Source organism: Notolabrus celidotus, chromosome 6 (genome assembly GCF_009762535.1).
Source record: "Notolabrus celidotus isolate fNotCel1 chromosome 6, fNotCel1.pri, whole genome shotgun sequence".
NCBI classification, from domain to species: domain Eukaryota; kingdom Metazoa; phylum Chordata; class Actinopteri; order Labriformes; family Labridae; genus Notolabrus; species Notolabrus celidotus.
Window position 1 is genome coordinate 37,041,252 of NC_048277.1, and position 16,524 is coordinate 37,057,775.

Below are 16,524 nucleotides of genomic sequence, written 5' to 3' on the forward strand. Positions count from 1 at the left end.
TAAATATGAAGAATGAAAAGTCAGTAAAGACTCTTCTTAGATCAAAGCCACGTCAAGGTGTGCTCCCACGAGGCCTGAGTGACGTCACTGGAGGAGGAGGGGCTTGAACGCCACTTTTCCTGAGATGAAAGTGAAAGTTAGTCTGAGTGTGAGCAGAGCTGCGGTCGAGGAAAGTCTCCCTGTTTCTCTCTAAAGACAAATTCAAACAAAGTCTTGGAGTTTTTCTCAACTGAACAGCAGAATCTGTGTCCATCAGCGGTGAGTACACTGACCTACAAAGACTAAATGTACTGACTGAACATTTAAGAGGAAACAAGAAGCTGCTCCCTCCCCGTCTGTTCAACTCGACACTATACGACGAGGAGTAGAGCCAGAGGATTATAAAGTTGATATCTACGGAAATAAAGTGGTTCTAAAGTAGAATCAAGTGGTTCTAGGTGAACACAGTCTACATAAAGTGGTTCTAGGTGAACACAGTCTAATAAAGTGGTTCTAGGTGGACTCAGTCTAATAAAGTGGTTCTAGGTGGACTCAGTCTAATAAAGTGGTTCTAGGTGAACTCAGTGTAATAAAGTGGTTCTAGGTGGACACAGTCTAATAAAGTGGTTCTAGGTGGACTCAGTCTAATAAAGTGGTTGTGTATTTGGTGAAAGTCCTTATAGGTGTGGTGAGTTGTCCCTCTCTCTCTCTGCGGTCAAGTGAGCCGTCTTTTGTTAAACCCTGGTGAAGCCAGCCTCCCCTCGAAAAATAATGCGCGTCTATACAGGGAATTACGGTACGGCTGCTGCGAGCGACCAAAAAGGAGGAATGTAGTTCCAAAAGTTGTTATTGAATATGAAAATGAAATTTAAAAAATACAGAAAAAGTACTAGTTCTCTATATTTTCAGATGATTGAAATTTTTGAGATTATTTTTAAATTCTGCTCAAATTGCACGCTTTGATATTTTGTCATATTGATCATTTTATTTTGAAAAATCTGGGAGAGGTGACAAATATCTTTCAATGGATTATTGTTCCTCATGTATCTGGCTATCACTCTGAAAATTCTCAGCAGATTTTACTGAAGAACTTTTGAGAAAAATAATGTTCAATTCTGCTCAAATTGCACTCAGACACTTTGATATTTTACTCATTTTCATTATTTTATTTTGAAAAATCTGTGAGTCAATCATTTTTCTCAAAATCTATACAATAGAATCTGCTAAGAAATTTTAGGGTGACAGCCAGGGACACGAGGAAAAATAATTCATTGAAAGATCTTTGTCACCTCTCCCAGATTTTTCAAAATAAAATAATGAAAATGAGTAAAATATCAAAGCGTCTCAGTGCAATTTGAGCAGATTGAACATTATTTTTCTCAAAAACTATACTGTAAAATCTGCTAGTGGACAACATCATGGTTTGATCCTGTCCATCAAAGGAAGATCTGATTTGTCATTTCAAAATAAAAGACACTTGAAATTTGGAAAAGTAGCAATAATTTTGGAATATTTTCCACTATTAGTCTGAACTGAAGTTAGTCAGTTGAAACTAGGATTTTTTAAAATAATCTCCCTTTGAAAATATCCCAAATTATTGCAATAATGCTACATTTCAAGTGTCTTTTATTTTGAAATGACACATCAGACCGAGCTGTGATCATTGTTGCTTTAGTTGCTTTGAAAACGTTTACACTTAGACGTAGACGAGCCGTATTAACGGGATATGTAGAACAGGAATGAGTGATCGGCTAGTTTTTAGTCCGTTTACTATTTAAGTCTGTGACTTGTTGATGATATCCTGTAATGGTGACACTTTCTATGTTCCACTTCTCATACTTTGTTTTTATTCTTCCTCTCTTTTTGTCCTCAGGTTGTAGAAATGTCTGCTGCCAGCTGTCTGCTGACTGAAGATCAGTTCCTGTGCTCCATCTGTCTGGATGTGTTCACTGATCCTGTCAGCACACCATGTGGACACAACTTCTGTAAAAGCTGCATCATTAATCACTGGGATGTTAAAGTCCCACATGATTGTCCAAACTGTAACGAGGTTTTTAAAACAAGACCTGAGCTGAAGGTCAACACCTTCATCTCTGAGATGGCTGCTCAGTTCAGACAGGAAGCCAGCAGCCGCAGACCAGAACGAGTTTCCAAACCAGCAGAAGTTCCCTGTGACGTCTGCACTGGAACCAAACTGAAGGCCCTGAAGTCCTGCCTGGTGTGTCTGGTTTCTTACTGTGAGACTCACCTGGAGCCTCACCTGACAATGACAGGTCTGAAGAGACATCAGCTGATCGACCCTGTGGAGAACCTGGAAGGCAGGATGTGTGAGAAGCACGACAAACTGCTGGAGCTGTTCTGTAAGAACGACCAGATGTGTGTCTGCATGATGTGCACTATCTTAGACCACAAGACTCATGATGTTGTTCCTCTGAGAGAAGGATATGAAGGAAAGAAGGCCGAGCTGGGGAAGACAGAGGCTGAAATTCAGCAGATGATCCAGAAGAGACGACTGAAGCTTGAAGAGTTCAAACAGTCAGTGGAGCTCAGCAAGAAGAATGCAGACAGAGAGATGGCAGAAGGTGTTCAGGTCTTCAGCGCTCTGATGGAGACTGTTGAGAGACGCCTAAATAATCTGACGGACACGATCAAAGAGAAGCAGAGAGAGACGGAGGAACAGGCTGAAGGCTTCATCAAAGAGCTGCAACAGGAAATCTCTGAGCTGGAGAAGAGAAGCTCTGAAGTGAAGAAGCTCTCACGCTCTGAAGACCACCTCCACCTCCTCCAAAACATCACGGCCCTGAACGCTGCTCCACCCACCAAGAACTGGACTGGAGTCAGAGTCCATCCACCTTCATATGAGGGGACTGTGGTGAGAGCTGTGAAGCAGCTGGAGGAGACGCTCAGTGAACAGATGAAGAAGCTGTTTGAGGCCGAGCTGAAGAGAGTCCAGCAGTATGAGGTGGATCTGACTCTTGATCCTGATACAGCACACCCTAATCTCATCCTGTCTGATGATGGAAAACAAGTTCATTGTGGTGATGTGAGGAAGAATCTCCCAGACAATCCAGAGAGATTTGGTAAATATGCTATGGTCTTATCAAAGCAGAGTTTCTCTTCAGGCAGATTTTACTTTGAGGTTCAGGTTGAAGGGAAGACTAAGTGGGATTTAGGAGTGGCCAGAGAGTCGATCAACAGGAAGGGACAAATCACACTGAATCCTGAGGATGGTTTCTGGACGATATGTTTGAGGAATGAAAATGAGTACACAGCTCTTGATGACCTTTCAGTCGATCTCTCTCTGCAGTCTGATCCTGAGAAGGTGGGGGTGTTTGTGGACTATGAGGAGGGTCTGGTCTCCTTTTATGACGTTGATGCTGCAGCTCTGATCTACTCCTTCACTGGCTGCTCCTTCACTGAGAAACTCTACCCATACTTTAGTCCCTGTCCTAATGATGGAGGTAAAAACTCTGCTCCTCTGATCATCTCTCCTGTCAACCAAACTGAGGAGAGCAACCACTGAGTTTCAGAGAAAGGTTGATGTCAAAGAGAACACCTGAAGAGGTGTCCATCATCACAAATGTCTTTAAGGCCTTTAAGGTGTCCTTTAGTTCCTGAATATGACCCTTGATGTGTTTCATCCTGCTGACAGCATGCTCACTCCTTGAAGACAAACATTTCTTTCATGAGATTAAAATTAGAATCTGAGTTTTATAACTGTTAGAGTCAAATTGTGAGCGTCTGCAGAGAGTTGGTGTTAACAGCAGCGTGCTGTTTACTGTAGAGGAGGTGACATGCACAAGATTTCAGGTGACCATGACCACAGTTACACCTCTTCTTGACATATAAAGGATTGTTTTTGTAAATAGAATCTGTAAATATGACTTTGAAGTCACTTTTAATCAGGGATTATCAATAATAATCAGAATAAATCAGAGATTTGAAAAGTCTCTTTAATTGTTCTTTTTGATTTTTAGCACAATTCAATGCAGTGTCAAAAATCCACATTTTCCTCTGTGTAACTTTTCCTAAATGTCCGTGTGTCAGATGGATCTTTTGATGAGAAGTGTTGAATTCTGGGACATATTACTGATGAACAGTGTGTCTGAAAAAAGTCATTTTGTTTTCTTGATTTCTGTGAATTTCTGTTGCGTCTGATCAGGTTCTTTGTTCTTCTTTCATTGAGCAAAGACAACAAACGAGCTCCTGTGAGAACCTTTCTGTTTGTGTGGGTTTGGCGCCCCCTGCTGTGTTTTCTTCAACAACAAAATCTCATTCTGCTTTCATGTAATAGTCACAATTAATAGTGGAGTCTATCACTCATCAAGAATCTTTGCCGTGGAAAATTACAAATAAATCAATAAAAGACATTTTCAGCAGGTTTTTCTATTTTGAGTCATTTTGATCGTTTATTCTCAGATTGATTGTTTTATTGTAAGATGCTTTAGACAATATTCAAATATATTCTCTATATAGTATAAAGGAGTGTATTTAACAAAGTTAGAATATACTGAGATGGTTCTCTTTTTTTCATCCTAGCTCAAAATGAGAAACTGGAAACAAGATTTTGATGTTTTTTTTAGCTGTAGGCCAAAATTATCAAAGTCAAAATAGATTTAACTCTTAAAACATTTCACTTGATGTCTAATGAGACGACAATATGTTACATTTTCACTTTCTTAAATGACTGATGGACAATATTGTTTATTTTCACAACATTTAGAATTGTTGAGATGCACTCGTACTTTATTTAAATACAATTAAAAGAAAAGAAAAGAGAGAAAATCAATCTTTTTGATCTGTTTAGATAAATCCTATTTAAATCAATAAAAACAGCTTTAAATTGAATTGTAGTGTCAGCTTGTTTGTGTCTGTGGTTGGTAGCCAGGTAATAAGAGGGATGATGTATAGTGACCTTTCCACACATGTAGCAGCCTGTTTATGAAAACATACAGTATGTTCATTCATCTGACAGACTTCTTGTTTTCTGAGTATAATTATATGTTCTTAAATATGAAGAATGAAAAGTCAGTAAAGACTCTTCTTAGATCAAAGCCACGTCAAGGTGTGCTCCCACGAGGCCTGAGTGACGTCACTGGAGGAGGAGGGGCTTGAACGCCACTTTTCCTGAGATGAAAGTGAAAGTTAGTCTGAGTGTGAGCAGAGCTGCGGTCGAGAAAAGTCTCCCTGTTTCTCTCTAAAGACAAATTCAAGCAAAGTCTTGGAGTTTTTCTCAACTGAACAGCAGAATCTGTGTCCATCAGCGGTGAGTACACTGACCTACAAAGACTAAATGTACTGACTGAACATTTAAGAGGAAACAAGAAGCTGCTCCCTCCCCGTCTGTTCACCTCGACACTAGACGACGAGGAGTAGAGCCTTTAAAAAGAAGAAGATTTAAAATCAAGTATTTATAAACCAGAATAAAGAGGTTGTGTATGAGGTGAACGTCCTCATAGGTGTGGTGAGTTGGCTCTCCCTCTCTAGCTGTGTCTCAATTCAGGGTCTGCATCCTTTGGAGGACGCAGCCTACGCGGTCTGTGGAGGTGAGTCCTTCGGAGGCCCGTTCGAGGGCCGCATTAACTGTTGTGAAATGAGACGGTCTGGCCTTCGGAGGATTGTTCACGCCCTTACCTTTACGTCAAGGTTTCTGCCGTCCAGGCTCGCGAAAGGAGAGAGAGAGAAAGGAAGACAGACAGACAGAAAGAAAGAAGAGAAGAGAAGATAATTTATGGAGCCAGAGCTGTTACCTTTATTTATTTATTTTCAATTTTATGCTGGAAGAAGAGGAGAAACGCCTCCGTCGGCTGGTGTATCTCCGGCTGAGAGAGGACCGTAGAGAGGTAAATCTGTTCTTTAAACCCACAGTAATATTATCATTAGCTAGTTAACAGTAATATTATCATTAGCTAGTTAACAGTAATATTATCATTAGCTAGTTAACAGTAATATTATCATTAGCTAGTTAACAGTAATATTATCATTAGCTAGTTAACAGTAATATTATCATTAGCTAGTTAACAGTAATATTATCATTAGCTAGTTAACAGTAATATTATCATTAGCTAGTTAACAGTAATATTATCATTAGCTAGTTAACAGTAATATTATCATTAGCTAGTTAACAGTCAGGAGTAATTAATATACCTATACGTTAATTACCGTGAAGAGACATTAAAGCTAGGCATAAAAACTATAGATTGGTATATGGTTTAACTTTGACAATTGATTCATAGTTAAGTGACCCTGACCTTAATTTAATATTAAAATGTGTCATGAATCATCAAAACCAGATTGAGAAGACTAGATTGACTGTAAGTGGATAGATAGACAGATTTAGCATTATCTATCAAAGCTCTAAAATTAACTAGAATTAATTTATTAACTTAAGTTATGAAGCTATTCTTTAATTAACCATTTTCTTCTGTTTTTCTTCTCTTTTCCTAATCCAGACCAGACACCTGGACTGCAGGATCAACCTGGCTGTTCCTATATTGGACACATTTTTTGGCCAGGGTGACACCAGGCCAGACTTTAGGCTGAGCAGAGAGTCTCTGGCAGTGCTGCTGGACCCCCTCCACCAGGAGCGGAGACAATAATAAAAACTCTTCTTTAATAAAATAAAAAATTCAGTCCCTTTTTGTCTCTGAAACGTAACAATATTGTAATTTTTACACATAAACACATAAACAATCTTGTGTACAAATAAATCACGTCAACAGCAGTAATTTTCAGCAGTGTTTATTAACTTGCATGGGTAAAAACAAATACAGTAAAACAAATATCAGGGTTTCTACTAGAAAAGTTATTAGGCCCGGTGGCAAGCTGGTCAGGGAACACACGTCACACAAGTTTTTGGGTAACTTTTTGATGGGGGGCGGCAGCAAACGGTCATTTGTACGTAGATGCTACATTAAGTCAGTGCTAAAAGCTGACAGGAGATTTGAAAATATGACTATGTGATGTGAATGTTGTCAAACACCTTTTCAGAAGTGTTCTGCTGATTTTCATTTTGCCAGCTCTGAAAAACAAAACATCTTAAAAAACATAGTAGCTTCAATATCATCATCCATGTCTGTATACATATTTTATTTTCAGGTTGTCCCATTTGTTTTGGCCTGCTGGCCAAGACACATGTTGTTAAATAAACACACATATGTGTGTAAACACTGTATATATACATACATATATATATGTATATATACACACACCATTCAGTATGTTCTCAGAAATATAACATTTTAAAATTCAGCCTGAGAGGCTGTTCATATGCAATAATCCTAAAATAAAACCTGGTATGTCCAGCAAATTTGGTCAGATCTGAACTGATGTATGAAGTAACTGTTAACTACCATACCTTAACTAATGATGTATTAAACACGTTGTCATTACATGAAGTCAGACAGGATCATTAGTTCATGGTGAACAACAGGAAGTCATTATTAATTCATACAGAAATTTATCATGAGTCATGCATTACTTCAACATGACTTCAGCATTATTTCACTAAGAAAACTGTTCCATTATTATAAAGTGTTACCATAATTATTGACTTACCTCCGTCTAACAGTGGCTGAATGTTTAACACCCGTAATGATCGTTCTGATCCCTCAGTGTTATGAATCTCTTGGTTTGATCCTGTTTGATCCTTGCTCCCTAAAAAACAAAAGAAATGTAAAGCATGTTTTGTCATGTCAACAGACACAAGGATTCTTATATGGCGAAATAACTTTAATAAAAATTATAATAATCCTGAAGTCAGCTCTGTATTCAATGCAAACGTTTAACTAGACTTTACAGTTGTACAGTCTGGAAATAACGCAGGGCTCACAACCTCATCTAAAGTCGGTCATCTTAGTCCATTTATACGTAATATGAAGTATTAACAGTCTAGTCCCGTGGCTACATGTTAGGATTACTAACGTCGCATATTTCAACAGAAATATTAAGGTTTTAAGGTCCCTTGAAACTTCACATATCTGGCGTTGGATGTTCAAAAGAGTAAAACCCAAATACTTACATTTAAAAGTGAATTCCACTCCGTCTCTCTCTTCCCCGCTAGGTGCCGCCATATTGAATAGTAATTTTCATGAATGAGCAGCGGCGCAAAGGATCTTGGGATATATGGGGCCGCGAAGGATAGTAGCGATGTGTCCTTCAAGAAGAGGGAAAAGAAGGCCGCATTTGTGGGCTGCATCCGGCTGCATTTGAAGGAGCCTTCGAAATGGGACAGCCTTCGTGCAGCGTTGTGACGTAATCGGCCTTCAAAATGCAGCCTCCGGAGGATGCAGATCCTGAATTGAGACACAGCTTCTGTCTGCATTAAGAGGAATGAGACGTCGGTTTGTGATGACGTCACTAACAGCTGTTTGTGTCTGCACACATGTTCACTGTCATAACTCTGATCCATAGAAACAGTAACAGAGCTCTGTCTCTGTGTGTACCTGTTTAACAAACACCTGCAGAAGAAGAGAATCTGCTCTCTGTTTATTCTGTCCTGAAGCATCACAGATCCATTCACCGGTAAAATGCCTCATTATTAAATTATGTATTAAGTTACAGGAAAATAGAAACCATGCAACTCTTTTAAAACCCCGTGCTCATTAATGATCAGCCTCATATGAAACTTTATTAACCTGACAGGAAATATAACAAGTGTTTCTACCAGGGGCGTTGCTAGGCATAAAGCTCTACTGGGGCACAGGCCCCCTACTATATCCCCTTCCACACCAAGGGAGCTGGATCCTCCCCTGGTGGTGAGGCTTTCAGCAGTGTGTCTGCCCCCTGGTGGCTGGCTGCAGTATAGGTCAAAAAATCCGTCTCCTCCATTCATTTGAATGGGGGAGCAGTCAAACTTTAAAAAATAAATACACGTGGTACGAATGTTTCTCATATCCGTATGCTGTGGTGATATGTAGTTAGTATCTGAGTGTTTTGTGTTCAAGGCCTCTTTTTCCTGAACAGTTTCTTTTTCATTAGTTATTAGAGTTTAAAAAACGGGGTTTTACTTCCTGTTAACTTTGATTCACAGCCGCCGTGGAGGGAAACTTCAGGACTCACAGCGTCTTGTGACGTCACGCTGTAGGGCGGAGCTTATTACAGTGGCTTCACAGGCTCTGGCTGCACAATGGCGGCGTCCAGGAGAGGGATTTTTTGGCTTCAGAACCGTACAACGGGAAGAGGCGGAGCAACGCTGTCCATTTTTATTTACGGTCTTTGATTGGACCAATCTGCCTCACGTCCTGTTTCCCACAATGCACTGCGCTCGTTCCGCTTTTTCTTTTTCCTTCTTTTTTGACGGGAGGAAATCCGTTTTTTTTTGGGTGCTGTGAAGGTTATTGAATTACATATAAACCACTTCCTAACTTTTTAAATCATAAGTGATGCTAAAGAAGCAGTTTCTCTATCGGCTTCGCTGTTGTTTACTTCCACTTTCCAAACCCGGAAATCTAATGACGTGTGACCCAGCGTACTTCAACACAGATCAAACAGAACAGTCAAACTACAGACTAAATTCAAACACAGTATGTAGTAGGCGATACCTTCTGCCTACTACATTAGTAAGTAGTATGTAGGAGGCCGTTTCGGAGACAGCCTAATAGTGGACAACCTCATGATGTAATCCTGCCCATCACAGGCAGATCTGATCTGTCATTTCAAAATGAAAGACACTTGAAATTTGGAAAAGTAGCAATAATTTTGGAATATTTTCCACTATTAGTCTGAACTGAAGTTAGTCAGTGGAAACTGGGATTTTTTAAAATAATCTCCCTTTGAAAATATCCCAAATTATTGCAATCATGCTACATTTCAAGTGTCTTTTATTTTGAAATGACACATCAGACCGAGCTGTGATCATTGTTGCTTTAGTTGCTTTGAAAACGTTTACACTTAGACGTAGACGAGCCGTATTAACGGGATATGTAGAACAGGAATGAGTGATCGGCTAGTTTTTAGTCCGTTTACTATTTAAGTCTGTGACTTGTTGATGATATCCTGTAATGGTGACACTTTCTATGTTCCACTTCTCATACTTTGTTTTTATTCTTCCTCTCTTTTTGTCCTCAGGTTGTAGAAATGTCTGCTGCCAGCTGTCTGCTGACTGAAGATCAGTTCCTGTGCTCCATCTGTCTGGATGTGTTCACTGATCCTGTCACCTTATCATGTGGACACAACTTCTGTAAAAGCTGCATCACTGAACACTGGGATGTTAATGTCTCGTGTCAGTGTCCAAACTGTAAAGAGGTTTTTAAAACAAGACCTGAGCTGAAGGTCAACACCTTCATCTCTGAGATGGCTGCTCAGTTCAGACAGTCAGCTCAACAGGAAGCCAGCAGCAGCAGCTCAGAGCAACAAGTTTCCAAACCAGGAGAAGTTCCCTGTGACGTCTGCACTGGAACCAAACTGAAGGCCCTGAAGTCCTGCCTGGTGTGTCTGGTTTCTTACTGTGAGACTCACCTGGAGCCTCACCTGACAATGACAGGTCTGAAGAGACATCAGCTGATCGACCCTGTGGAGAACCTGGAAGGCAGGATGTGTGAGAAGCACGACAAACTGCTGGAGCTGTTCTGTAAGAACGACCAGATGTGTGTCTGCATGATGTGCACTATCTTAGACCACAAGACTCATGATGTTGTTCCTCTGAGAGAAGAATATGAAGGAAAGAAGGCCGAGCTGGGGAAGACAGAGGCTGAAATTCAGCAGATGATCCAGAAGAGACGACTGAAGCTTGAAGAGTTCAAACAGTCAGTGGAGCTCAGCAAGAAGAATGCAGACAGAGAGGTGGCAGAAGGTGTTCAGGTCTTCAGCGCTCTGATGGAGACTGTTGAGAGACGCCTAAATAATCTGACGGACACGATCAAAGAGAAGCAGAGAGAGACGGAGGAACAGGCTGAAGGCTTCATCACAGAGCTGCAACAGGAAATCTCTGAGCTGGAGAAGAGAAGCTCTGAAGTGAAGAAGCTCTCACGCTCTGAAGACCACCTCCACCTCCTCCAAAACATCACGGCCCTGAACGCTGCTCCACCCACCAAGAACTGGACTGGAGTCAGAGTCCATCCACCTTCATATGAGGGGACTGTGGAGAGAGCTGTGAAGCAGCTGGAGGAGACGCTCAGTGAACAGATGAAGAAGCTGATTGAAGCCGAGCTGAAGAGAGTCCAGCAGTATGAGGTGGATCTGACTCTTGATCCTGATACAGCACATCCTAAACTCATCCTGTCTGATGATGGAAAACAAGTTCATCACAGTGATGAAGAGAAGAATCTCCCAAACAATCCAGAGAGATTTAACAAATGTGTTAATGTCTTATCAAAGCAGAGTTTCTCTTCAGGCAGATTTTACTTCGAGGTTCAGGTTAAAGGGAAGACTGACTGGACTTTAGGAGTGGTCAGAGAGTCGATCAACAGGAAGGGAGACATCACACTGAGTCCTCAGAAAGGTTTCTGGACGATATGGTTGAGGAATGAAAATGAGTACAAAGCTCTTGCTGACCCTAGAGTCCATCTCTTTCTGCAGTCTGATCCTGAGAAGGTGGGGGTGTTTGTGGACTATGAGGAGGGTCTGGTCTCCTTTTATGACGTTGATGCTGCAGCTCTGATCTACTCCTTCACTGGCTGCTCCTTCACTGAGAAACTCTACCCATTCTTTAGTCCCTGTCCTAATTATGGAGGTATAAACTCTGCTCCTCTGATCATCTCTCCTGTCAACTAAACTGAGGAGAGCAACCACTGAGTTTCAGAGAAAGGTTGATGTCAAAGAGAACACCTGAAGAGGTGTCCATCATCACAAATGTCTTTAAGGCCTTTAAGGTGTCCTTTAGTTCCTGAATATGACCCTTGATGTGTTTCATCCTGCTGACAGCATGCTTACTCCTTGAAGACAAACATTTCTTTCATGAGATTAAAATTATAATCTGAGTTTTATAACTGTTAGAGTCAAATTGTGAGCGTCTGCAGAGAGTTGGTGTTAACAGCAGCGTGCTGTTTACTGTAGAGGAGGTGACATGCACAAGATTTCAGGTGACCATGACCACAGTTACACCTCTTCTTGACATATAAAGGATTGTTTTTGTAAATAGAATCTGTAAATATGACTTTGAAGTCACTTTTAATCAGGGATTATCAATAATAATCAGAATAAATCAGAGATTTGAAAAGTCTCTTTAATTGTTCTTTTTGATTTTTAGCACAATTCAATGCAGTGTCAAAAATCCACATTTTCCTCTGTGTACCTTTTCCTAAATGTCCGTGTGTCAGATGGATCTTTAGATGAGAAGTGTTGAATTCTGGGACATATTACTGATGAACAGTGTGTCTGAAAAAAGTCATTTTGTTTTCTTGATTTCTGTGAATTTCTGTTGCGTCTGATCAGGTTCTTTGTTCTTCTTTCATTGAGCAAAGACAACAAACGAGCTCCTGTGAGAACCTTTCTGTTTGTGTGGGTTTGGCGCCCCCTGCTGTGTTTTCTTCAACAACAAAATCTCATTCTGCTTTCATGTAATAGTCACAATTAATAGTGGAGTGTTTTATGAGAAGTGTTGAATTCTGGGACATGTTACTGATGAACAGTGTGAATGAAAAAGTCATTTTCTTGTCTTGATTTTTCAAATAAACTAAAGTGAAGTTTTCTCTGAGTCTGGTTTGGTTCTTTAGTTCTTCAGTCAGGGATAATGTTCAGTGAGTTGGTGATTATGTGAGTTAGAATCCTGATGTCATGACTTGATGCTTAGTTTAGTGTTGTCTTTGTGTTTCATGCCTTGGTTCCTCCCTGTGTTTGTTCTGTATTAGTTATCCTTCGTCTCCCTCTTGTGTGTTTAGTGATCCTCGTCTCTTGTTGTATTTTCTTGTGTTTCCTGTTTTATTTTGTAGTTCTTGCTCCCTGTGTTTCCACTTTAGTGTTACTTCCTGTCCTTGTGTGTTTCCCCCCTTTTTTGATGAGCCTGATTAGTCTCACCTGTGTCCTGTGTCCACACCTGTGTTAATCACTGTGTGTGTTCAGTTCCTCTGTTTCCCCCGTCCTGTGTTGGATCATTGTTCGTCTCTCCTGTGTTTTATCTGGATTTGACTCTTTGACGTTTTTAGTAAGTTTTGTTTATTAAAACCTTTTATTTTAAATCTGCTCTTCCAGTTTTTCCATTCATGACACCTGACAGGGTGAGCGGGCCTGGATTGCAGCATCGGATCAAATGTTAAAAAAACATCCATGTTGTTAAGCATGAAAATATTTTTGCCACAGTGTCAACAGGTGGAGATGAAATGTTCCAAATCTCCTCACTGCGTATTGATCTAATGGGATGTGTGTGAGCTAATAGGAGTTAATAATCGTTGTCAAGGGGTTTAGACCAATCAGAATCAAGTATTCAACTCCGCCTGGTGATCAGTGAGAAAGCTGGAAAGAGTTGTTCTAACACTCAATGACTGAACATTATTCCAGCAGATGATTTATGTTCAAACACAAACTCTCCGTGCAACACATCAGTTTCACGCTCTACACTGAAACTGTTGAGTGAAATCATCTCCATCAAATCAAATCAATGAATCGATCGATGTTCATTCAAATCTCTGGAGACCAGAGGAAATGTGACTGAAGCAGCCGGGAGGAACTTTTGCAGCTTCTTGTGTGCAGTTTCAGTGTTTGTCCGCTAGGTGGCGCCCTGCCTCCATCTCCTCTGCTTTAACTCACACCAGTTTCTCTCTTTCTAATGAAGCTGATTCACTTCAGCTGTTCCTGCACACGCGCGTGCTTCCTCTGTGGTTTCATGTGTTTGTCAAGGATGGCGTGCTGGTACTGAGGTGCAAGCTAAGAAAAGACGACATGGACCTGTCCCTCCACCCACCGCTATGGGGAATGTAAGATCTATCTACGATAAGGTGGACGAGCTAACCCAGCACCAGAGGGAATACTGGCAGAGTAGCATCATGCTAACAGAGCTAACACCGGACATGAACGCCACATTGGAAGGATTTCACCTGCTGTGGGCGGACAGGATACAGGAGAGCGGGACTGAACACACTGGTGAAGAATGCCAGCTCAGTCCTGGACCCTGTGGAGGTGGTGGCTGACAGGAGAATTATGGCCAAGCTGTCGTCTTTGATGGACATTTCTTTCCTATATACATTCTAGTTAAATTCTTGTACTCTACACCTTCTTGTTTGCTGCTGTAACTCCATGAATTTCCCCGTTGTGGGACGGATAAATGAGTATCTTATCTTATCTTATAGAGCTGACAGCGGGAGGACTCGATGGAGGACTCTGAGGTGTCGTGGTCCGGACTAAAGGAAACATCAGTGAAGAGAGGAGCCCACTCGCTAACCCCAGTGATGTGCTGTCTCTCTCTCCATCTGTCCTTTCTGTCTCAGGCTTTGGAAGACATCAGTCTGACAATAAGAGTGATAAGTGGGATGATGTATAGTGACCTTTCCACACACGTAGCAGCCTGTTTATGAAAACATACAGTATGTTCATTCATCTGACAGACTTCTTGTTTTCTGAGTATATGTTCTTAAATATGAAGAATGAAAAGTCAGTAAAGTGCGGCCTTTGCTGACCATGTGAGGTCCTACAAGGAGGCACTCTCCAAGACCAAGACCTCCTATTACTCCACCCTCATTGCCTCACAACAAAATCAACCCAGATCTTTATTCTCAACCATACACCGACTTCTCCGCCCACTTGCTCCCTCCCTCACTGCCGATGCTCCTGACCTCTGCTCAAAGTTCCTCGACTTTTTCCAAGCCAAGGTAAATTCTATCCATCATCAACTCCTGGCGCCTGGCCCCTCCCCTTCTCACGTATCCATGACACCGGATGACATGCTCCCAGCCACATCCCTCCACTCCCAATGCTCTCTCTCCTCCTTCTCCCCAGTCGATGCTTCACTGGTCTCGAAGCTGGTTCCCAGAGCTAAAGCCTCCACCTGCTCCCTTGACCCTATGCCCACGGCGCTGGTCAAGGCCTGTCTTCCCACCCTCTGCCCCATCATTACGGACATCATCAACTCCTCTCTGGCTTCTGGAATAGTTCCCTCTCGGTTCAAAACTGCCTCCATAACTCCCATCCTTAAGAAGCCTGGTCTGGACCCTGAGGAGCTGAACAACTACAGGCCGATCTCCAACCTTCCTTTCCTCAGTGAAACCCTGGAAAGAGCAGTGGCCGCCCAGCTACATCAACATCTGTCTAACCATGAGCTCTATGAACCACTACAGTCACCCTACAGACCACACCACAGCACAGAGACCGTCCTCATCAAGATCACCAACAACCTCCTCCTCCTCGCTGCAGACTCCGGACACATCAGTATACTCATCCTCCTCGACCTTTCTGCTGCCTTTGACACAGTTTCCCACACAGTCCTTCTGAAATGCCTGTCAGACAATCTCGGCATCACAGGTACAGCTCTTTCATGGTTCCAATCATATCTTTCACACAGGACTCAGTTTGTCAACATCAACGGCTCATCCTCCCCCCCGGCCCCTGTCAACCAAGGTGTCCCCCAAGGCTCTGTGCTCGGTCCCCTACTCTTCACCATCTACATGCTCCCACTCGGTCAGATCATTCGGCACTTCAGTCTCAATTTCCACTGTTACGCTGATGATACTCAGCTCTATCTCAGCGCCTCACCATCCACCCAGCTTCCCCCTCAGTCTCTGGTCAACTGCCTTCACGCCATAAAAACCTGGAGGACATCTAAACTCCTCAAACTCAACAGTACAAAGACTGAGCTCGTGGTTGTGGCCCCCAAGCCGCTGCTCAGGGAGGTTGGAGATCTCCTCCTCCATGTGGATGGCTGTTCCATCTCCCCATCTCCTGAAGTCCGCAACCTGGGTGTCATTCTTGACTCCACCCTCTCCTTCCTGTTACACATCAAATCAGTCACAAAGTCTGCCTTCTATCACCTGAAGAACATCTCCCGTCTGCGTCCATCTCTCTCTGATCCAGTTGCCCAGACCCTCATCCACGCTTTCATTACCTCCCAGCTGGATTACTGCAATGGAGTCCTGTTCGGGGTACCCAGTAATGGACCGGCTCTAATACGTGCAGAACTCAGCAGCCAGGGTTCTCACGCACACCAAGCCCTGGCAGCACATCACCCCCACTCTCATTCACCTCCACTGGCTCCCTGTCAATTACCGCTTCACCTATAAGCTCCTCCTCCTCCTCACCTACAAATCCCTGCATGCCCTCGCCCCCCAATACCTGGCTGACCTCCTCCACCAACACACTCCATCCCGGAACCTAAGGTCTTCGGACCTGGGTCTCCTCTCCATCCCCCGGACTAAGCTGCGGACCTTTGGGGACAGAGCCTTCAGTGTGGCGGCCCCCACTCTGTGGAACTCTCTCCCTCCTGACATCCGCAGCGCCCCAACCCTGGACACTTTTAAGAAGACATTCAAAACGCACCTTTTCCTCAAGGCCTTTCCCCGTTAGATATCCCTACCCACCCCCCAGACCCCCTACCTGACCCTGTGAAGCGACCTTGGGTTTCTTGAAAGGTGCTATATTAATATCAGTTATTATTATTATTATTATTATTATTATTATTAT

At 42.3% G+C, this 16,524-nt stretch overlaps 2 protein-coding genes across 2 annotated transcripts; both read left to right on the forward strand.

Moving 5' to 3' along the window:
• Positions 1-176: 176 nt before the first annotated feature.
• LOC117814699 (E3 ubiquitin-protein ligase TRIM21-like) lies at positions 177-4,358 on the forward strand. Its single transcript, XM_034686168.1, has 3 exons — positions 177-258; positions 1,853-2,187; positions 2,416-4,358. The coding sequence occupies exons 2-3, from the start codon at positions 1,862-1,864 to the stop codon at positions 3,500-3,502; spliced, it is 1,413 nt and encodes a 470-aa protein (XP_034542059.1). The 5' UTR covers positions 177-258; positions 1,853-1,861; the 3' UTR covers positions 3,503-4,358.
• Positions 4,359-5,075: 717 nt separating this feature from the next.
• Positions 5,076-12,613, forward strand: LOC117814689 (E3 ubiquitin-protein ligase TRIM21-like). The gene is made up of 2 exons (XM_034686156.1): positions 5,076-5,245; positions 10,048-12,613. The coding sequence occupies exon 2, from the start codon at positions 10,057-10,059 to the stop codon at positions 11,689-11,691; it is 1,635 nt and encodes a 544-aa protein (XP_034542047.1). The 5' UTR covers positions 5,076-5,245; positions 10,048-10,056; the 3' UTR covers positions 11,692-12,613.
• Positions 12,614-16,524: the final 3,911 nt, after the last annotated feature.

Excerpts from the sequence above, each read along its gene's own strand:
- LOC117814699 (XM_034686168.1), top strand. The coding sequence starts at position 1,862 with ATGTCTGCTGCCAGCTGTCTGCTGACTGAAGATCAGTTCCTGTGCTCC. Across the intron at positions 2,188-2,415 it reads ACCAAACTGAAGGCCCTGAA|AGAAGGATATGAAGGAAAGA; the intron begins GTCCTGCCTGGT and ends TGTTCCTCTGAG.
- LOC117814689 (XM_034686156.1), top strand. The coding sequence starts at position 10,057 with ATGTCTGCTGCCAGCTGTCTGCTGACTGAAGATCAGTTCCTGTGCTCC.